General features: G+C 43.8%; 1 protein-coding gene across 1 annotated transcript; it reads right to left on the bottom strand.

Moving 5' to 3' along the window:
* Window positions 1-106: 106 nt before the first annotated feature.
* myh7ba (myosin, heavy chain 7B, cardiac muscle, beta a) lies at window positions 107-14,313 on the bottom strand. The gene is made up of 44 exons (XM_035905012.2): window positions 14,285-14,313; window positions 13,827-13,975; window positions 13,254-13,357; window positions 13,007-13,150; window positions 12,700-12,856; window positions 12,567-12,594; window positions 12,180-12,276; window positions 11,567-11,590; window positions 11,388-11,480; window positions 11,209-11,272; window positions 11,030-11,128; window positions 10,840-10,943; window positions 10,588-10,726; window positions 10,360-10,478; window positions 9,932-10,081; window positions 9,523-9,693; window positions 9,270-9,449; window positions 9,029-9,161; window positions 8,858-8,934; window positions 8,425-8,512; window positions 8,211-8,328; window positions 8,000-8,123; window positions 7,430-7,566; window positions 5,401-5,656; window positions 5,057-5,299; window positions 4,734-4,910; window positions 4,502-4,647; window positions 4,321-4,411; window positions 3,854-4,243; window positions 3,647-3,773; window positions 3,444-3,562; window positions 3,132-3,328; window positions 2,856-3,039; window positions 2,543-2,708; window positions 2,323-2,447; window positions 2,126-2,241; window positions 1,851-2,043; window positions 1,560-1,763; window positions 1,349-1,474; window positions 1,054-1,224; window positions 858-962; window positions 685-780; window positions 371-505; window positions 107-118 (listed from the first exon to the last, which is right to left on the bottom strand). Exons 2-44 carry the CDS (start codon window positions 13,921-13,923, stop codon window positions 107-109), a joined length of 5,826 nt encoding a protein of 1,941 aa, XP_035760905.2. The 5' UTR covers window positions 13,924-13,975; window positions 14,285-14,313.
* Window positions 14,314-21,727: the final 7,414 nt, after the last annotated feature.

The raw sequence follows: 21,727 nt of genomic DNA, 5'->3' as shown, positions 1-21,727 counted from the left end.
ACGTTTAAAGGTTTAAAAGTCTTTATTTGGAGGGTGCGCCATCACAGTCGGTGCACAGCTGTTGCAGCTGGCTGACTGTCGTAGGTTTGAGGGCAGCTTTCTTCCATCACTCAGCCAGCTGAAAAGCACGAGACAGTGATGTTTGTTAGCAACAACATACACAGTGTCAGAGTTACTCATAACCGTGCTACAGATCACATGAGAGGGCTAAAGTGAGTTCATCTTTAACAGAGGATTACATCTAGTCTCTTCTAAAATTAGTCCATGCTACGGAGCCCGCTGGCTAATTTTAAAATATTCTTCCAAAGGTCATACAATTCCATTCTGCAGTGAGCTGTAACATGAAATGCATTGTGGGTTGTTTACCGACCTTGGTGCCTTGATCCCGGGTGCGGGTCCGCAGCTTGTTGACCTGCGATTCAGCCATATCGGCCCTCTCCTCTGCATCGTCAAGCTCATGCTGGAGTTTCCTGTACTTGGACATGTTGGTGTTCACCTGATCTTCCTGCGTAAAAGAAAACCAAGAAAAATATTCAATTTACACCAAACTAAAAGATCTTTGAGCTTTAGATATTTTCAGTCTGGTGGCGCACAGAAAAGCTCAGGAATTTGTAGTTTAAACAACATCACTTAGAATCATCGCTTCGATTACAGCTTTCATTTACTGTCAAACAGAAAACTCACCGCTTCTTCAGCCTGTCTCTTGTAACTCTTTACTTTGGCTTGCAGCTTGTCGACGAGTTCTTGCAGGCGGACCAGATTCTTCTTGTCCTCCTCGGCCTGCAGAGAAACAGAGGTAGGTCTTACTTCTTATTTGCACACCTCGGCATGCTCCGTGTGCACATGCAGTGAGTTACCTGGTAGGAGAGCTCTTTGATTCTCCTTTCATACTTGCGCACTCCCTTCTGATACTCTTGGCTCTTCTTTTGCTCAGACTCCAATTCGTTCTCCAGTTCTTTAACCTACCATTGCAATAAGAAAATGACCAAAATTCACTCCAAACTAAAGCACGTGGACTATGTAAATATGCAGTTGACTGATGTGATTTCCTACTCTGGCCTCCAGCTTCTGAACTTGCTTCTTTCCACCCTTGAGGGCAATCTGCTCAGCCTCGTTCAGACGCATCTGCAGGTCCTTTATGGTCTGCTCCATGTTCTTCTTCATCCTCTCCAGATGCGCACTTGTGTCCTGCTCCTTCTTCAGCTCCTCTGCCATCATGGCCGCCTACAAATGCAGAAAATCTCTGTTAAATCGGCAAATCTAACTTAATTGCAACCAGTGAAATGCATAGTCCTATGCCACAGATGTATACAGTTGCATTTGGTATTTTGGTTACTGGGGCGCTTACATCAGTGATCGCCTTTTTGGCTTTTTCTTCTGCATTACGGCACTCCTCAACGGCATCATCCACCTCATTCGACAGCACGGACAGATCGCCCTCCAGCTTCTTCTTCTGGTTGATCAGCCCAGTGTTCTGAAACGGAAAACTCCTTTCAACATTTAAAGTACAAGACTATAACTAGTGCTATCTTAAAAAACATCTAATATTTTCTTCCAACCTGAGAGTGCAGCAGGTTGACTCTTTCAGTAGCCTCGAGCAGTTCATGTTCTGCCAGCTTGCGTGAGCGATCGTTCTGCTCCAGCGTGGCCCTGAGCTCCTCCACTTCGGCGGTGAGCAGGTTGTTTCGACGCTCTGTCACTGCAACCTGCTCCTTCAGCTCCTCGTTCTTGTGGGTGGTCTCATCCAGCTCTAGCTGAGTGTCCTGGAGTCATGCGTCAGGTGGAAAAAGTCATTAGAGTGCAATGGCACCTCAGGTGAGCTCACTGACTGGCTGTAGTTATGGACTCACCTTGAGCTGCACCTGTAGGTTTCTGAGGAGTTTCTGGGACTCCGCGGCCTGCCTGTTAGCGTGGTTCAACTGCACCTCCATCTCATTCAGGTCACCTTCCATCTTCTTCCTCAGGCGCACTGCCTCGTTGCGAGACTTGGCCTCAGCATCTAAGGTGGCCTGCATAGACTCCACCGTTTTCTGGTGGTTCCGCCTGAAAAGGAGAAAAAGGCACAAGTAAAAAAAACTCCTGCAGATCAGCAAGAGTGTAATTGAGCTTTATCTAGAAAACCCACCGAAGACTGTCAATTTCTTCATCCTTCTCCGCTAGCTTCCTGTCAATATCAGCTTTCATCTGGTTAAGCTCCAGCTGGATCCGGAGACCTTTGCTCTCTTCGTGTTCCAGAGTAGCCTGAGACAGACAGATGGAGGATTAAGGCTTTAGCAGACTGTTCTTAAGGAATATTGCACATAAACGCGGCAAACTGCTTACTTCAGCTTCCTCTAGCGCAGCTTGAATCTCACTTTTCTCGATGTCCAGACCCTTCTTTATCTTTTCCAGCTCGTGAATGGTTTTTCCTCCCTGACTGATTTGATCTGAAAGGTCAGCAATCTCCTCTGGTGGAGAAGATATGTGAAAGTATTATATTTGAATTTACGTCAAGGGAAAACCTTTCTGTAAATTCCATCTGAATTTTAATGGCCATGTGTACCTTGGAGGTTCTTGTTCTCCCTTTTGATGGTCTCCAGATGTTCTAAGGTCTCCTCATAGCTGTTCTTCAGTTTAAAGAGCTCTGTGCTCAGGCCACGAGACTCTTTTTGAGAGCTCTCCAGCTCTGACTGGGACTCTTCGTACTTCTGCTTCCATTCAGCTAGCACCTGGAAGGGACAATCAAAGGTTTTCTTTGGCTTTTTATTAGCATTGCTTCTCAGGGGGTCTAGATTGAGGTGCAAAGATAATTCACCAAAGTAGGTCACATCAGGAATGCAGTACTGATGATGTAGGGTCCTTGTCATTGCCAGTACCTTGTCAAAGTTCCGCTGCTTTCTGTCCAGGGCAGCAGCCGCAGCATTGGCACGTTCCAGATCAATGACCAGGTCTTCAATCTCTGTCTGGAGTCGATGTTTCGTCTTCTCCAGGGAGGAGCACTTGGCATTGGAAGCTTCTACACTCTCTTCAGCCTCCTGTAGGCGTGCCACCAGCTTCTTTCTAATGAGAGGCAAACAGAACTGAAAGTCAGCTCTCCAAATAATCGTATGGCGCCATCGAATTCTGCAAGTTAAAAACCACATCACGCTCACTTGGCTTCCTCCAGCTCCTCAGTCCTCTGGATGGCATCAGTTTCATACTTTGTCCTCCACTGAGCCACCTCAGCGTTGGTTTTGGACAGAGCTCTCTGCAGGTCAGCCTTGGTCTCCTGCTCTTCATCGTACTGCTCTCTTAGGAGATCACAGTCGTGCCGAGACGATTGGAGAGCATGGGCCAAGGCGCTCTTGGCCTTAAGAGATCAGTTATGATGGTAGAAAAGGAGTTAATTTAACTGGAGGGACTCTCAACACACGCCGAGTGAGCCGGTAAGTTTTGACTGACGAACTGATAAATTGGGAGCTGACCTTATTCTCCTCCTCAAGCTGTTTCTTGAGCTCCTCCACGCTCTGGCTGAAGGAGTTTTTGGCACGTTGGAGCTGGGACACCATGCCCTCTCGCTCTTCAAGTTTCCTGCCCAGCTCGGCTGCATAGTGGAGTTACAGTTACAGGCATTACTTGTGAGTCTATGAAATCTGTGAGATTTTTAGATCAAATTATAGCCTCTTACCACTCTCAGCCTGAGCACGGGCCTTTTGTGTGCTGGTTTCACTGAGCTGCCTCTGGAGCTCCTCCACCTTGGCTTTAGCCTCGTTCATTTGATCTTCATAGAGTCGGCACGTCTTCTCTGAAGTGGCCTGTTGAGTAGATGGAAATTCTTTGATTTCGCCACAGATATAAATGCAATTCCCGTACTAGTTTAAATCTCTATCTATACCTTGCTCCTGGAGAGCTGCTCCACAGTCGAGGCCAGGTCATCGGCCTCCATCTTGGCCTCGCTCCTCTCTTTCTCCAGTTTCTGCTTAACCCTCTGCAGGCTGTCAATCTGCTCGCTCAGCTCTGCCACGGTGTCGGCGTGCTTCTTCCGCAAAGCTGCGGTCGTGGCCTCGTGGTGCAGCATGGCTTCCTCCAGGTCCCGCCGCAGCTTCAGAAGATCCGCCTCTCTCTTCTTGTTCATCTCGATCTGGGCCGAGGTGGCTCCACCGGCCTCCTCCAGGCGCTCGCTCAGCTCCTCCAGCTCACGGGCCACATCCGCGCGCTGCTTCTCCGCTTTAGCCCTGAGAGCCCCGTCGGCCTCTAGCTCCTCTTCCAACTCCTCGATGCGAGCCTGGAGAAAAGCGACAGTCAGTTACTTTGTGATGGTGGCTCACATCTGCTCTACTAGAAGCTAAGGCTCATTTTCACCTGCAGCTCCTTTATCTTCTTCTGAAGCTGATTGGCCAATGCTTGCTCATCTTCTATCCTTGTGCTCATTTCATTCATTTCAAAGTCTTTTCTGTTGGGAAAATGTTCGGGAATCGTTCTTTATCATTCACTCTTTATAGTTTAAAAGATGGTTTATCTGCGACTATGGGACAATCCTCACTTTTTCAGCTTCTCTTCAAGTTGCTGTTTGTCATTCTCGAGGTCCATCACAGACTCTAAAGAGATCTTTAGATCTCCCTCCAGCTTACGTTTGACTCGTTCCAGGTCCATACGTAGCTTTTTCTCTTGTTCCAAGGAGCCTTCCAGCTGATGAACCACAGAAAGAAAACATCTTACAATTTTGACTAAATGGTGTAACAGCACTTTGTTTCTGTGTTTTGTCTTAAACTCACATCATCTACTTGTTGCTCCAGCTTAGCCTTTGCTTTGGTCAGAGTGTTGACTTTGTCCTCCTCTGCCTGTAGGTCATCCAGAGTCTGCTGATGAGCCTCCTGAAGAGCCTTCTTCTCCTTGGTCAGCCTCAGTATGGTTTCATCCAGAGCCGCCATTTCCTCAATTAGGTTTTTCACCTGCAAAATAAAAAGATTAAAAATGAGTTTAACAATCAGTAGTGAGAAACTGAACTCCTGTCCACTGTGGATGCTGTGGTCCTTTCTCTGGCCTCTTAGCGCCCCCTGGAGGAAGCTTACTGCTCTTTCTCATCCATTTTTCTTACCTTGTTCTCAGTGGCATGCTTCTCCTTTTCCAGTTTAGCCAGAGTGATCTCCAGATCGTCTATATCCTTCTTCAGCTCAGCACACTCATCCTCCAGCTTGCGCTTCTTAGCGAGCACATTAGAGCTCATCTCTTCCTCGTCCTCCAGCCTTTCCAGGAGTTCCTTGACTTTGGCCTCCAGCTGGATCTTAGTCTTGATGAGCAGGTCACAGCGTTCCTCAGCGTCTGCCAGGTTGTCCTGCTCCTGTGAGGAAGAAAAAATACATCGTTAGCAAATTTCTCACTACGCCAGTGTGTGTGTAAAGGCTCAATGTGTAAATACCGCACATCAGGAGAAAAACTTACGGCTTGCAGCTGTAGAGAGAGGTCATTCTTCTCTTGGATCAGGCTGACCTGCCGCTCTTCCAGCTCCTTCCGTTTCATTTCAGATTTTTCCAGAGCTTCCTTCAGCTTGGCCAGCTCCTCCTTCAGAGACGCCAGCTCTTTCTCGTTAGCGGCGCTCTTCAGGAGGGGTTTTATTTTGAAGAAGAGCTTCATCCAGGGCCAGTGCTTGACGGCGTTGAAGGCCCGGATGTTCCACTGGATGATCATCAGAGCCTCTCTGAAAACAACAACAAAAGGTTTTCTCAATACATTTATGTGAAATCCAAAGCAAATCTGAAATGTTACAGAGAAAAAGGAAATGCCACCGAGGCAGGACTTTACTTTGCAGCTGCCAGGAGCTTTGTTTAAAACCTGCTGTGTAGCTAAATTAGTTTTATTTAACATAATTTAATTGACAAAAAAAACTGTTTTAGTGTTCGGTCATTTTTTCCTAATAATTTTAATGCTTATACAGGCAATGTTTTTACCAGGTGTAAACTTTCAGAATGCAAACAACTACATCACAGTCATGTGACAATTTGACTGGAAATTTTTTTAAATATATATTTATGTGAACAAACATGAATTAAATTTGTGTAGTTTTAATGTTATTTCAGTAAATTAAAAGTAAATCTAATTGTAGTTTTTGTTCCCTGTGATCACTTCTACTGGGAGCATGTAATCAGGGAAAGATCGAGTAAAGAGAATGATATATCAACTAGAGAGCTAAAAGTGTTATATTTGAAATGAATAAAAGGTGCAGATTAAATGGTTTAAACAACTAAAAGCTACAGATAAGCAGTTCAAATAGAAAACTTAAATAAATGGATATATTAGGTAGCTAAAGCAGTGTCACATGATGCCATGTCTGCTCGAAAGTTCAGTGGATGCAAAGTTAAAACTCTAAATGTTATACCGCAGGGAGGTCAGAGAGATTTATCCCGGGCTTTCCCCGTTTATTTATCGACTTCTTCTTGGCGCTTGATTTTTTTGGCACTAACCCTGCGAGTATCCACTCCCTTGTATCTAATCATACACAGATGGATGCCACGTGAAATCAAACACCTAATGCTGCTTTTGATGTTTCACGACTCTGGCCAAACAGGGTAGCCAGATTGATTTAGTCTCAGCAGGATGGTGTCTCACAGCCCTAAATATGGACCCGGAGCAGATTAGTCAAGGACTTCGCGTCAATGTTTAGAGGGTTTGGGCGAGCGTGCGCTTGCAAGGGTTGGGAGGTGACTGAGTGGTGGTTGTGCGGGAGGGGTGGAGGGTTGAGGGGCTGATTGCGTTTTTGACATGACTCCATGCCGGGTGCCTCTCAAAGGTGAGCGTTTGTGTTTATTTAGAAACTAAAGCCCTCTGTCCGACAGCCAGCTTTAATCCTCTGTCACCCGCCACCTATCCCATCAATGCGCACACTTAGAAGTACAGGCGCCGTGGACAAAAGGGGCCAGGGGCCATTGGGCATCCAGGGAAGGGGTGGGGTGAGTGGGGGTGGTGGTGATGGTTGTATTTTTAGGGAGGCCCCGAGCAGCTGCCACTTGACACATGTCGCCACCTGGCACTGAGGACACCGTCCGCATTGTTTCATTTAGAGAAAGCAGAGGGAGAGAATGGCCAGAGACCTGCGAGCGTGGGGTGTGCGGGAGAGAAATGAGGGGGGGCATGCAGCCCTTATTAACAGCAGGGCCACACGCATAACTGGTAACCATACAAGGACAAGCACACGCCTCACACACGCCGATAACACTGCCCTTGCATGCCAAACATACTTGAGCGAGGGAGTGAACGATAAGGTATAGTGTATCACAGGCCGGGGGGCTCGCGGCTCACCGGGCTCTTAAACCTGTTCGGAGGAGCAACTGTTGGAGGTCTGCTTTTTGTACTCATGTCTTCACCTTCCTGTGAGGTGGAGCTCGAAGGCTTGTGCTCATTAACACTCTTTCTCTTCTTTCAGAGTAATAAGCAAATTTACTCTTTTTTTAAAAAAATTTAATTTTTTTTTTACCTCCTTTCCTTCACCTTCGGCAGCTCCATCCTCATGATTAGGCCACGAGCGGCCGCCTGGAACAGCGTCAAGACTTTGGCCAAACGCTCATCCCTCATCTCTTCGAGGTGACCCAGCAAGCCTGCTTTGAAGAACACCTACATGAAAAGAAACAGTTTTAATTTCAAAATACAAACGAAAAAGTGTGGATTACAAAGATTTTTATTTGCATATTCAAATGGTCGATTAACTTTCAATTTCAAAACTCATTTTAACTTTGACACAGCCATGCAAGGAATACAGCCACAATAAAAATGTACTAAGTAAAATATATTCATATTTGTATTAAAGAAAAACACAGAAACCTTCTAAATAAATGCATTTGAATTGTTAAATTGTTTAATAGCTAATATAAAAAAATCTGTGTTATACACTAACAGCATTTTGATTAATTATTATTAATATTTTAATTTATCCCTTTGTGTGTAAATATGTATATGGAGTATTTTTTGCACTGTTTCAATTTAATCTTAAAAAATGTACTATGTATAAATTATGAGAAACTTGGAAAAAATAAAATAAAATAGACACCTTTGTGTGTCCAAATCTGTACTGGCTGTGGTCGATGTCCAGGGAGGCCAGCAGCTTCTCCGCTGCTTTCCTGCTGTCCACAAACTTGTCCTCTGGGATGGCGTGTGGGTTCAGGATGCGGTAGCTGATTGAATGATTACCAAACAAAAAGGCCCATGATAGCACCGCGATATCTCTTATGTGATCTGAGAGATGTGTGCGCATATCTTACCGCTGCTTGAACTCGGCGTACAGGATCCGGTTGGGAAAGCCCTTCCTGCAGATCCTGATGCCTTCCAGCACGCCGTTACAGCGCAGCTGGTGCAGCACAAGAAATGCATCCATGATCCCTGTGCAGAACAGGTTTCAAACATGAGTCGTGGTGTCCAAAAGTCCATATTGTTTTTAATCAGCTGGTAATATGTGACGATTACGTTTCGGTTTACCTGGAGTCTTGGTCTCATTAGGGATGATGCAGCGAACAAAATGGGGCTGTGTGCTCCGGAGGTTGGTCATCAGCTTATTCAGATTTTCCTGCAGGAACAAAGAATCACAGCAAATCCAAACAAATGAGTGAATAAAAATACTTTGAATATTCTGTTAAAATACCAAAGACATCAACCATGTAAAACCTGTTACTCTGTGACGCTCACATGAGAAATCCTTGAAGTAAAGAAGAGAGGAGCCAGCACAGACTTAAAGTGATGTTCATGTGATCATTGCCCTAAACATCACTGCAAGTCTTAACTGCCTCCGTCCCCACGCTCCAGTGACATCCACAATTTTGCACTAAACACCTGCATTAAAGCCTCTGAGTGCATTTGCTTCCAGCTTCAGTGTGTTTTTCCACAAGCCCTGCAGCAGCCACATCAGCCTCACCTTATGAAGCTGGGACACAGTCTGGAAGGAGGCTGCCTTCTTCCTCTTTTCCTTGCCACCTGCCTTGGTGTCGGGCGCTGCAAGGGTGTCAAAGGAAGGATTACTAAATTAATAAATGATTAAAACATCATTTATTCATTCTGTAGTCATCCATCAGAATCCAAACTGTACCGGAGTCAGAGGCAACGTAATTCTCATACAGAGAAGCAAGCAGCTTGTTGGCGGACTTTTGGAAACAAGCCACCACTGTCTCATTCAGTGGGTCCTTATTTTTGTCTAACCAGCCAAAAATGTTGTACGGTACCTACAAATAAACAAACAAAAAAACAAACAAAACGCAAATGAATAAACAGGTAATGTATTAAATGTAAAATGTTATCTTGTAGAATTGCTCTTGTGAAAACCAACTTACTACTCCAGCGTAGTGCACCAGTTCAAAATGGGCCTCGAACTTGCGCTTCTTGTCTGGCCGTGGTTTTTGGAAGTTTGGTGACTTGCCAAGGTGATTGTCATACATCTTGGCTTTAAAGCTGTTATCTGAAGCCTTTGGGAACATGCACTCCTCTTCAAGGATGGACATGATGCCCAGCGGCTGCACCAAACACAGCATGTTAGTCTCTATAAGCCCTCACATGTAGGCTGTAAGAGCACAACGCTGTGCTCACCTTTTCAATGAGATCAATGCACGCTTGAAGGTCCAGCCCGAAATCGATGAAGGTCCATTCGATACCCTCTCTCTTGTACTCTTCCTGCTCCAGGATGAACATGTGGTGGTTGAAAAACTGTTGCAGTTTCTCATTCGTGAAGTTGATACACAGCTGCTCAAAGCTGTTGAGCTTCAATGGAAGAGAAAGAAAACAACAGGCGTTCAGAGGAGACAGCACAGGAGCACGAAAAACAGGAGAAACTGTTACAGATCAGCCTGCAGCGTTGCCGAGTCATTACAGTGTGAGCTACGGCGAGGAACGCTCAGGTTATAAAAAGACGTATCATCACGCAAGTGTTGAACTAGTTTTATTTTTTCAACTTTTATCTGTATGACTGTTATTTGAATTTTCATGCAGATCAACTCACATCAAAGATCTCAAACCCTGCAATGTCCAGGACTCCTATGAAGTACTGGCGAGGGAGGGAGGTGTACAGGGTCCGGTTGATGCGCCCCACGAGCCATTTGAACATGCGGTCATACGTGGCTTTGGCCAAAGCTCCGAGTGCATAGGTAACCTTCAGCACCCACGCACAGTTACACACACACACAAAGAAGGAATACTGTCATTCACGTGGATGGCCTCTGTTGTTTGGATACCATATTTTAGTGTGTTGAGAGGTGAGTGTATTGACTGAGGATTAAGAAGCCGTCCTTCCATTAGCCTAGCGGTAGGACAGCAACCACTGAACTTTTACTCCACTGTACTAATAGATGTTTGTATGATTATTATGGGGTGGATTATGCCTTTTTACGCTTAACAAAAACACAGACATGAGACACTGCGTCTCCTCACCTGTTCAACACTCTGTCCCTTCACAACATACTCATTTCCCACCTTCACCCTTGGGTGGAGGAGGCCCTTGATGAGGTCAGCTGAACTGACTCCCATCAGGTATGAGGCTTTGTCTGCACCTGGTAGCAGAAAAGGAGATGAAAAACGAGTGAAACATGACCCCTGTTTTAACTGCATGGTTTCTTTTCATTCTTTTATGCTCACTCCTTGCAGACTACAGGTTCTTACTTTCAGTGCCGTCGGCCTCCGCCTGTTCCTCGCGCTGCTTTTGCTTGAATTTCATGTTGCCAAAGTGCATGATGGCTCCGACTATTTTATAGCAGCCATACTTCTCATCTGGTAGGAAGCCCAGGATGTCCATGGCATGCTGTAAGTAATCAAGAAAGCAAAGCTCACAACTTTGCAAATCTATTCAGCATACAGGTTTGGGTTTGTTTTTTTTGGGGTTTTTTTTTATCAGCGAAGAGGATAAAAGTTTACATCAGTGGCCATCAGCTCCATCCCATCATCCAGGTTCTCCACAGTCGTCACGCCCTGGGAGCAGAAGTGGTAGTCATATGGGTTGGATGAGACCAGCAGCATGTCTGGAAAACGAGGGTTTTTAAAATCATTTTGCAGATCAGCAGTAGTACACAGTATCTAAATATCCAAAGTAACCAGAGTAACTAACCTAAGAGTTCTGGTTTCTTCTGTGACATGATCTGGTAGTAGATGTGGTAGCTTCTCTCACCGGGCTGCTGGAATATAACTCTGGATTTTTCCAGAAGATCTGAAGGACATGTTTGTGTAGGACATGAAACAAACTGAGAACTGTGTGGTTTTAATCACTCTGTGCTTTTATTTACTCACATATGTCAATGTCAGCTGAGGCCAGTTTGCCAGTAGGACCAAAGTGGATCCTTATGAATTTGCCCTGCAGACATAAGAAATCATCGAGTTTAAAATAAATAATCACCATTAAGAGAATTCCAAACCTGTTTCAATCCATAAACTCTGTTTTAGACTAAGTACAGTTTCCAGTTACTCACAAATCGGGATGAGTTGTCATTCCTTAGCGTTTTGGCATTACCAAACGCCTCCATGGCAGGATTTGCCTCAATGATCTGATCCTCCAGAGTCCCCTGCAGAGAAAAAAAAAGTGTAATATAAAAAAATGCCAATACAAAGTAATTGTTGACAGTTGTGTTTATTTTGCTGCTGAACTCACCCCGGTTTTGGTTGCAGGACCTTGCTGTATAGGAAGAAGGGGAAAAGAGTGTGAGTGTCATATCACAGAAACCATGACTGAATAATGCTCTCACAATCAAAGGGGAACACCATGATCGACTGGAAAATTAGACACTTGGTGTTAAAGCTGTGGTAAAAAAAAAGAAAAAAAAGAAAAAAAAAAAGGTCACCATGTTTCTTATGATGAACGGAGGGAAGAAAAAGGGGAGCATCAAACAACATGGAAAAGTCCCAAAAAAATTAAAGCAAAGGGGGGAAAAGAAGAGAAAATTAAAATTCTGAGCCATAAAAAAGGGAAAAGGGGAGAGGAAAAAAGAAATGATTAAAAACAATAAGAAAGCAGAGTGGAGCAGCTGGAACACAACACATGAAGGTAGAGACTCAGACATGAATGTAATCAGTTCTCACATTCACCATGTTGACAGTGAGGAAAATGTATGGACATGGTTTTAAGGGTGTACACTGAAGGGGTCCTGGGACCAAAAAAAAGAGGAAGAAAATAAAAATTAAATGAAGCAAAAAAAAAAAAAAAAAAAAAAAAAAGATTAAAAAACGGGAGGAAACAAAAATACGGGTTGCCACATCGGCCTTACTCCTTTTTTGGCAGGTGTATCCCCGAGAGCTGCCACAATGGCAAAATACTGAATGACACGTTTCGTGTTGACAGTTTTGCCAGCACCGGATTCTCCGCTATAGGAGTGTAAAAAAATAACAAAGTGTACATACAAACAGACACAGTAAAAACTGCTCACAAAACTGGTACATGTACACTGCATGTTACAAGTGGGGTAAAAAATTTAAAAAGGAAGGAACAAGGTTCAGTCAGAGAAAAACAAAAAATGGAGGAAAAAACAAAAAAATCTTCAAATCAAATCTTTAAAATTGTTGTATGTGTGTAAGATGTGTATTTCTTCCCAAATTTGTGGCTTGAAACAAGACCAAATTAAAATAAATAAATAAATAAAGCAGGTGAAACTTACGTGATGAGCATGGATTGATTCTCTCGATCTGATGAAGACAGAATGGATGTGTGTTTATATTTAAAAAGACACCACCGCTGCGTTAGACCACTTTACATTTCATATGTGCGTGAGTGTGTGTGTGTGGACTCACTGCGAAGCATGTCATTGTAGGCATTGTCTGCAATCGAGTAGATGTGCGGCGGTGCCTCAGAGCGGCGTTTGCCTTTGTAGGCAGCCACCACAGGAGCTGTGTAGACAGGCAGCCATTTGTATGGATTCACTGTCACGCAGAAGAGCCCCGAGTAAGTCTGAGGAAACAGAGGGACAAGACACAAGATGCCTAAAACCATCTTTCTACTGAGAGGCTGACTTCACACCAGCTCACAGCTGAACTCTGGATAATCCAGCCACTTAAAGCAACCTGGAAACATGGCATCCCTCGGTGCTGAGATACTTACATAGATCATCCAGGAGCTGTAGCGTCTGCGCAGGTTGTGAAGCACAGAGGCCTCATTGAGGTGCGTCAGCATGGCCATGTCTTCGATCATGTCATACTTTGGAGGGTTCATTTGCTGGATGTCACATTCCTTCACTGTCAGGGTCTGAGGCAATGGACACACAAAGACATGAGAAGGAAATCATGCAGATGCAGTTAAAGTCATGAGAAGATGTGTCAGTAGGTACCACAGAGGGATGGACATTTACCTTGCCATCTTTGGTCTCAACAATGACTTTGTCACCGCTGACATCCTTGATCTCGATCTCAATGTAAGCCTCTTTTTCATCCGGGATCCAAGCTCGCTTCTTACCTGGCAGAGGTGTAGAGAGAGAGAGGAGTATTATTGAGAGGATTGGGGGAATTATTGATAATACAAAACCAAAGCTCCAAAAATTTAATAAACATTTAATTAAGCAGATTTAAACAAAAAATATATATATAATGTAAATGCAAAGTTCAAATCAAACTTTGAATAAAATATAAATAACTAATAACTAACTAACTGATATATGTTCTGTTATGTTAGGATGTATTTGTTGCGATCACAATGATCTCAATTTTAAAATCCCAAACATAGTTTACGCATTTTTGTTGTTATTGTTGTTTCAAAACTGTTTGTTTTATCCCTTTAAAAAACATTACATTAAACACAGCTTTGTTACTAAAACGAAAAGGCCTAATCGCACAACATCAGATAGATTTCTCCTTTTTTAAAAGACTATTTCTTAAGTGAAGCGCTTTAAGGTTTAGTTCCTTTGAAGTCTCCTTAAAAGGCCTACCGTCAAAAGCCGTGGTTTGCAACGCCAGCAGCTCCAGATCAGATTTGCGTAAAAACGGCGAAGCCTCTCCAAACTCTTTCACGTCAAAGCGCGACATGGTGGCAGCTCCTCGCCGGCCCCGAAAACCGGAGGCACCAGTTGAAGAATTTCTTTGATAAGAAGACAAATCTTTGCATTAAGGTCAGTAGCTCATTACATGTCAAAGCGCCTGTGGTTACTTCAGTTTTCACGGCGGGATGAAACGAAAACAGCCTGTGCGCAAAGAGCGCAAATCCGCTACTAAGAAATCAGAAGAAAACTACAGAAGTGTAAAGACCGTTAACCGACAAAGCGATGGCAAGCGAGATTACTTTACTCTTAAAAATTAAATTGGGACTCTTTAAAAAGGCAGACAATCCCCGCGCGCAAAATGCGCAAAGTTCAACCTACCAAACAAAGGCAAAAAGTTGTCCACTGACCTGAGAAAGAGCACAACGAAATAACTGCTCACTGGGATGTACCCTCCTTTATACTGTTTTCCTCAAGGTCACGGTCAGTGGACATTTGTCCCTCATTAGCATATGCCACCTCCTCCGACTCCTATTGGTGCGGGGCGCTTGTCTCAATTGACACAAAAGGAAAGCTACGTTTTTGTCATTGCTCTGAACTCAAGCCGGCTATTTTTGTATCCCAGTTATTTTATGCACTGTACACACAGCGAGGGAGTGTTAGAGTTACATTAGGAGCATCCTGGAGGGGGAGAGTTATTATTTTCCTTTATGCAGACTCTGAAGGGCATTGCATCATTACCTCTACCATGAAATAATATGTTTAAAAGACAACAACAAAAACAGGAATAATCAGAGAGACGGAGAAAAAAACAAACAAACAAAAACAACAACAGCACTAAAACAGAATCAAAGTTACAGCCAAGACTTCATAATTCATCTTCTCAACTACTTAACTTTTGTTTGACCCTACATTTAACCTCTTGCGTGACTGTCATGCTGTGAACTCACGTTGGCCTCTAAGTAATAGTCATGCAGCGTTTTTGTTGTCAAGTGCTGCCAGAGATGTTTGCTATTGTGTGTGGCCACAGAGGATGCAACCTTAGAAGAGATTATTTCAGGAGCTGTGTGGCATTAAACATGTTACTATAAATATCCAACATTATATTAATAGAGAGAAACATGGCGCAGGGTTCACAATAAAGAGCCTCATGTGAATTTAAAACCAATAAATGTTTCGATTTATGCCCAAAAAGTGTTGAAAAGAGTCACAGTTTCATTTTTTTTTTTTTTCATCGTTTGTTTTTTCTGCAGAGCTGATGCCAGCAACATGTTTGGATTTACCACACCAAGCCTCAGAGAGGGAAAAAAGCAAAGAAGAATGATGCCTGTCCACTGAAAGCCCAGTGTGCTGTATTATCACTTGCAGATGCTGCAATTTAGTGTGTCCGTTAATTGTGTCATAAGCTACTGCGCCTCTCACACTCCTGCTCCACCAGATCTGACCTTCAGAGCAAAGGGAGAGGTTGGTGTGTGGTATGAGAGCAGGGTGACAGTGCAGCAGCATAGGGGGGGGAGAAAGGGGGACCAGAGTTTCTCAGAATAGACAAAGCCAGAGTCCAGCATTCCTGATAGGGAGATCGACTGTTAACTGTTGGCTGTGTCAAAATCAGCAAAAGCTCTATAGATAAGCCAGAAATGGTCATCTGCTCTTGACAGACTCGCTGCAGTTTATTGTTTGTTTGTTTGTTTGTTTTTACAAAGTCCTAAAAAGCGGTGGGCCGTCTTGTAACACGACAAGAGAGCGCCCTTTCCCCACAACAACTCAGAGAGTGAGACAGAGAGAAGGAGAAAACCCACTCGTAATGGGATGTCTTGACTTGAGGGGCGGCCATCTTTGTTGATGCCGCTATCTGTTGCCGTGGCAGACTGAGAGGTGTTGCCGTGATGTCTCAAACTTTCTTAGGCATCAGTTAGATAGAGCGGGTCTGAGCTATTCTGGGACGAGGGTCTCTTCAGAGAAGCAGAGGCAGGTTTATGTACCATGTCACTTTGGTGCACCGTTTGAAAAGCTGGCGTGCTGATAACACACGAGGAGAAGATGAATCCCAAAGTCCCCAGAGCTGCTGGCTTTAAATAAGTGCACAAACTCCAGCACGTAAACACACACACACAAGCGATTGCAGCTTCGGCGTCGGGCCCAGGACATCTCTCTGCACCGCTATACTGCAGCCCACTGCAACAGCTGACTTCTCGGAGCAGCGGCTCTCCTTACGTCCCCAGTGTTCCTCAAAATCATTTAGACCTCCCACCCCACTGCATCCAGGCCCATTATTACTCCTGCTTTGATTATGAGACATTTGTGCAGCTTTAAGTTACCCTCCAGTATAAAATAACCGAGCAATCGTCCAGCTGTAGAGCTCAGCACCAAAAGTGTGGGGACAGAGTCGTCTCCTGGGGAGGGTTGGCTCACCGGCAGTTTGGTGATGTGCATGCGAGGAGCTGACATTTGGGGCATCAGGGCTTGATCTGGGGGTCGGTCACAGTTGTTTTAGATCATCATGCACCGAATGCCAGGAGGCTTAGGCAGTGAGATGGAGGGAGATTGGGAATTATGACTGCAGCCATTCTCTGCAGTGTTTAATCACGCACTGCATGGTCACACCTCTCGCTCTATGCAGTGGGAATGTTCCTCCAGAAACAGTAATGCCAAAAAATGATACATTTGTATCTTTTCACATTCACAAATCCAAGTCTGTCATTGAGAAAAGAAATATCATTTTCTTTTCAAGCTGTTTTATATTCTGTTTTAATATGAAGAAGCTTGAGATAAATTCAGTGTCAGAAATCTGGTTATCAGTATCTTTACATAAAGTCCTCTACGCACCTTTTTCAGCTAAGAACTCTTTATAATTTTCCTTTCTGGCTTCTTTTATTTATTCTTTTTCTCCTGGGAAAGCAGTAACACAGTTTACTCGCTTCAGAGCAAACATATTGATCTAAAAAATATTTTAAAATGCATAATAAAAAGTAGGATTTGAAGAGCCCTGCTTTGACTTGTAGCAGCAACCTAAAATTGGGGGGTGAAGCTGTGTTTCATTTTGGATCAAAGCATTCATCGCTGGTGGATATATCTGTAATCGCCTCGTGCTTGCCCACAATACCTTGCAGCAACTGTGCGGGCTCAGGTCTTTAGCTGACGCTTCATTGGAGTGGAGACGGGCAGTCGCGTGGCAGAAACACACTCCAAAGCCCCCAATTACTCCGCCACACCCGTTCCACTCCAGCCCACCCGTACATTTACCCATACACAGACAACAATAACACGCAGAGGAGTTAATCAGTCTTTTAGCAATCCATTTGGGGCGTTTGATACCTCAGCTATTACTCTCTGGCTCCAGACAATACTCCGTCTCTCATTGTGCTAAGATGTGGTGTGGGTCAGTGGGCCCGGCCAACCCTGCCCTCAGTATGCATGGCAGCCCTCAGCTGTCTTTCTATTTCAGGAGCATGGAGGCATACTTCGGCCCAGCTGGGGCATCAGAAACAATGGGAATACAACCTTATCCAAACAGAGGCCCGCAGACAATCTGACGCACTCCAGGATCTCAGTGACAGCCCCACTGCAGCCCCCCCACCCCCATCTAATAAAGTTGGTAGAAAGGGTTAACAAGGATGCGGTTAGACATATCACTCGCAAGTCTTCGTATAAACACACTAAAACGAATCCACTGTGGTGAGGTTAGTTTGCGTTTTGCTGTTTGAGGATGGAAAGTAAACGAGCTGAAGCTGTTTGTGTGTAGGACGCAGTTTGTAAGCTGTTTGCTTAGTAAAGTTCAGATTGAATTACAGAAAATGACTGACTTACAAGGAAACACATGAATACATCTGTGAACTGTTAGCAGTTTTTTTTTTTTAAATATTGAGTGGACTTTATAGTTTGTCCAGCTCATTTTCTTTACCTGCATCACTAAGCCTGATAAATCACTGCAAAATGCAACGTGGATGCATGAAAAAAATAAAAATAAAAAATCAGGTTACACGATGATGCCCCTCTCCATGTTTTTGATCTCCTGTATTTTGGTTCCAATGAAATCACTGTTTCTAAACAGTGCGCCATGACTTCAGTTGCTCTGCTTGACTTTAAATAGACTTGGAAGGGAAACCTGTCTAGCTGCTTGGAAAGACCTTCAGTCAGTGACCTACAGCATCTCGCTGTCAGGGTAGACATAGCTTCCCTTAATTTACTGTCAGCCCTGCCGAGGGTCCGTTAAAGACGTCCAGGGATACAGGTGGCGGCGCTCGGCCTCTGACCATAACTGTTTAGACAGAACTGCTGTCACAATGAAAGGCATTTCAGCAGGCCGCGTGGCAGCTCTTTCACAGTTTACTCAGGCTCCGAGCCCCCCGTATGTTTCCTGTATGTGCACGTGCCCATACACCAATATCCACTCACCCACACAAACACCATCAGGACCTCTGCCGTGTGAGATTTCACCTGTCGCCCGTGGAAACCAATCAAGCAGCAAATGTGTTACACCATCGAGTTCAGTTAGTCTACTTTGTTTCCAGGCAGAATTCGAGGTAACTGACACAGGTCGCTTGGCTCAAGGCTAAGGAAACACAAACTTCCTCCACATAACATCATCTGCATAATCAGAAATACAACTGGTGTTTCATGACTGAGCCCTTTGGAAAAAATGCTGCTTGCTGATCAAAATCTGCACTGTTTAAGTGGAGGTTTGGGGAGGCTTTACTGAAAGCCATTTATAGATCTATAAACGAGTTATTATGAAATCAGAAACTGCTGATCCCTTTATCCCTATTAGTCACTTCTTGTAAACCTCAATTCTGAATTTTTACAGGTTTAAGACGTCTTGAAAAATGTAGATCTGCAGCTTGTGTCTGCAAAGAAAGCAAAGGAACCTCTGCTGTGGCCTCCCTGACCAGTCATAGTTTCTCTGTCACCAAAACCCCCCAGAAATGGTTTGGTAAAAACGCAGTGTAAAGCCAGCCTGAGCAGCTGTGTTCAGTCTGTTTTTTTTATCAGTTATTCTGAAGAATGATCTAAATTTACTTCAATTTCTGTGGTAACACAGAAAGAAATTGCTGACTTTGCCCAAAAAGACAATTCTTTTCTTCCTTTAGGCTTTATATGCTACCACAGTCTACAGTCATATGACAATGGGAACATCCAGTTTTTCAGCTTGTAAGACCACCTTTAGCAACAATAAACTGAACTAACACCAGTGATGGCTTCTAATATATGACTTCATCAGTCTCTCAATTGTTGTGGAGGAATCTTGGCCTACTCTTCTTTACAAAGTTACTTCTGTCGCTGAGGTTTGCGGGCAGTCATTAATGCACAGCTCTCTTACGTCGCGGCGACAGCGTTTCATTCATGGCTTTGACTGGGTCATTGCAACACCTCGATTCTTTTCTTTTTCTGCCATTCTGTTGTAGATCTGCTGCTGTGCCTGGGGTCATTGTCAATTTGTGCCAAGCTGCAGCTGTCAGTCAGATGGCCTCACATTTGACTCTAGAATACTTTGGTGGGAGGAGCTCATGGGCGACTCGTGGCTGCCCAGGTCCAGTGTCTGCAAAACAAGCCAAAATAATCACCAGCCCAGCCCTGCCTGACGGTATGAGGTGTTTGTGCGGAGATGTTGTTTTTCCACTTTGCTCTCATCCGTCCAACATTGTTCTAGATCTTTTTTTTGTCTGTTTGTGCTGTGCAGCTGTGCTGCTATTTTACTTTTTTCAGAGAGAAGAGGCTTTCACCTGGCAACCCTTCCAAACAATCTGTACTCATTAATTTTTTTCTAATTGTACTGTCATTAAATTGAAACTTTAACAGTAACTGTAGCACTTCTGTGAGAACTCCACTGTGAATTGCTGGGAAGTCCTGTGTGTTAACACAAACCTAAAAGCTTCAGAGCAGCAAACTACTTTTATAGTGCTCACACTTGCTGATGATCAGTTAATCAAGTACATTTGATTAGCAGCGCCTGGCTGCTACTTTACCTGTTCTGACTGACACAGTACTTTTGTAACACTAATGCAACGACCCCTGTGAAATCTCTTGTCTTCACATGACTGTACCGCCATCCCAGCTGTTGTAGAAGTAACCCACAGACTTCAATTCAGGGCTGTTTGAGTGATTTTTCTCACGAACAAACTTGTGACTGTTTTTGGATTTTTAATTTAGTTTTTAATTCTCTTTGAGTTTGAATCAGTTTCCTCATTTTAGTTTAGATTTACTTATTTGAAAATGTTTCATTTTCACGAGTTTCAGTGTTAGCCTCAACGTTTGTCTTGCCAAATTTGACTTTATTTCTTCTAACAGTTTTTATTTTATTTGAAATTTCATTTTCATATTTTTACTTCAGTCAACTGACATGTTTTTTTTTCACACCTAGTTTTAGCTTTTAGTTTAGTTTTAACTGTAACAAACTTCACAACCAAATTTATATTTCTAGTTATCTTTACTTGACACTTCTTATTACTGTGTTTATTATTACTATTTAACTATATTATTCTGCTCACTGTAAAAAAAAAAAAACAACAACTTTTTTTTTCATTCATGTGGTCCTCATAGATGTAAATGTTTTGGGGGTTTTTGAGTACTCGAGTACTCCCCTGCATCCTTGCTTTTAAGGCCCCAATAGAATATATGCTGGACTCTGAGGTTTTGTCATTAAACGAGATGTTTTTTTTCTTCCCATATTTCAAATAAACTAATCAGACCAAAATTTTACGGTTTATGTTGACCAAGATCAAATGATTCTGAGTTCTTATTTAAATTCAATGTGTCATCGCTGGTGTCTTCTATGTGTATTTTCATGGCCTTTTCCTTTTAATTTAACCATTCAAACATCTTCTCCTATTCTGTGAAGTAAACCACATTTACAGTAAAGTGATCAGCCTCCTGTCATTTCTTCTCCAAACACTAATAAGATCCAGTCTTCAAGTGACTTTAAAAAAGGTTTTGACTTCCCCTGTGTTTGGGATTCATTGCTTGCTTCTAGTTTTTCAGTGGCTGCAGATGGCATCAACCCTTGTCCCACCTAAAGATTCCTCCCTGGGTGTTTAACAGATCCTGCCAACATTTCACAGCTAGTCTGAGGTATGTGTGGCCGCAGGATGTTGAGCAGCAAGAAGTTTGAGCAGGTGAAGAGAGTCCTGAGGGAAAGCACGGTTCTCCTCCTTCGCTCGCCGAGATGTAACGGAAGGATTGGCCTGGCATTCGGAGAAGTGCTACATCCCGGCAACAGGCCAGACACTCGGACAGCTGGCACTGTGTATGTGTCTCAGTCTCCCTCTTCTCTCACAATACGACAGTGTGTCAGTGGTCTGTTTTCATCTCCTAATTGGCAGTACCAGAATAGTGTGAACATCGGAGGTTGGAGTCTCAGGAGGAGTCTTCTTAACTGTGGCTGACTGCCAATCGGAGGTGGCGGAAAATTGGAATCTGTAAACAAATCACAGCCTCTGTAGAAAGAAGAGAATACTTCCTACACAGGGGGAGTTACAGGCCTCCGTGTCAGCTCTGAATCAGCTGCAAGACGACTGCAAATGCGAGAGATATTTGCCCTTTTGGTGGAAGCTGATGTAATTGTGATCACTGCTACCCTCTGCTGCCACAAAGCATGAATCACAGCTCTCTGCAGTCCCCAACTTTCATTTCAAAGTTAGACAAAGTGATTTTGGAGATAGGCGACGTATGCCTCCATGTTGAAAGAAAAGCTGAACTGATTTCTTAGCTAAACAAGCGCCACTTGTTTGATCGTCCTGTCCAAACAAATCTTAAAATGTGCTTTGAATGCGATCGTCCTGAATGCAGAGTGCTGGCTTTGAAGTTAAAGCGTCTCTCCAGATGATGTTTATTTAAAAAAAAAGAAAAAAGGGTGAAGA

The sequence above is a fragment of the Neolamprologus brichardi genome, chromosome 5, assembly GCF_056152115.1.
Source record: "Neolamprologus brichardi isolate AB-2024 chromosome 5, ASM5615211v1, whole genome shotgun sequence".
NCBI classification, from domain to species: domain Eukaryota; kingdom Metazoa; phylum Chordata; class Actinopteri; order Cichliformes; family Cichlidae; genus Neolamprologus; species Neolamprologus brichardi.
This window is presented reverse-complemented; position numbering and strand designations above follow the sequence as displayed.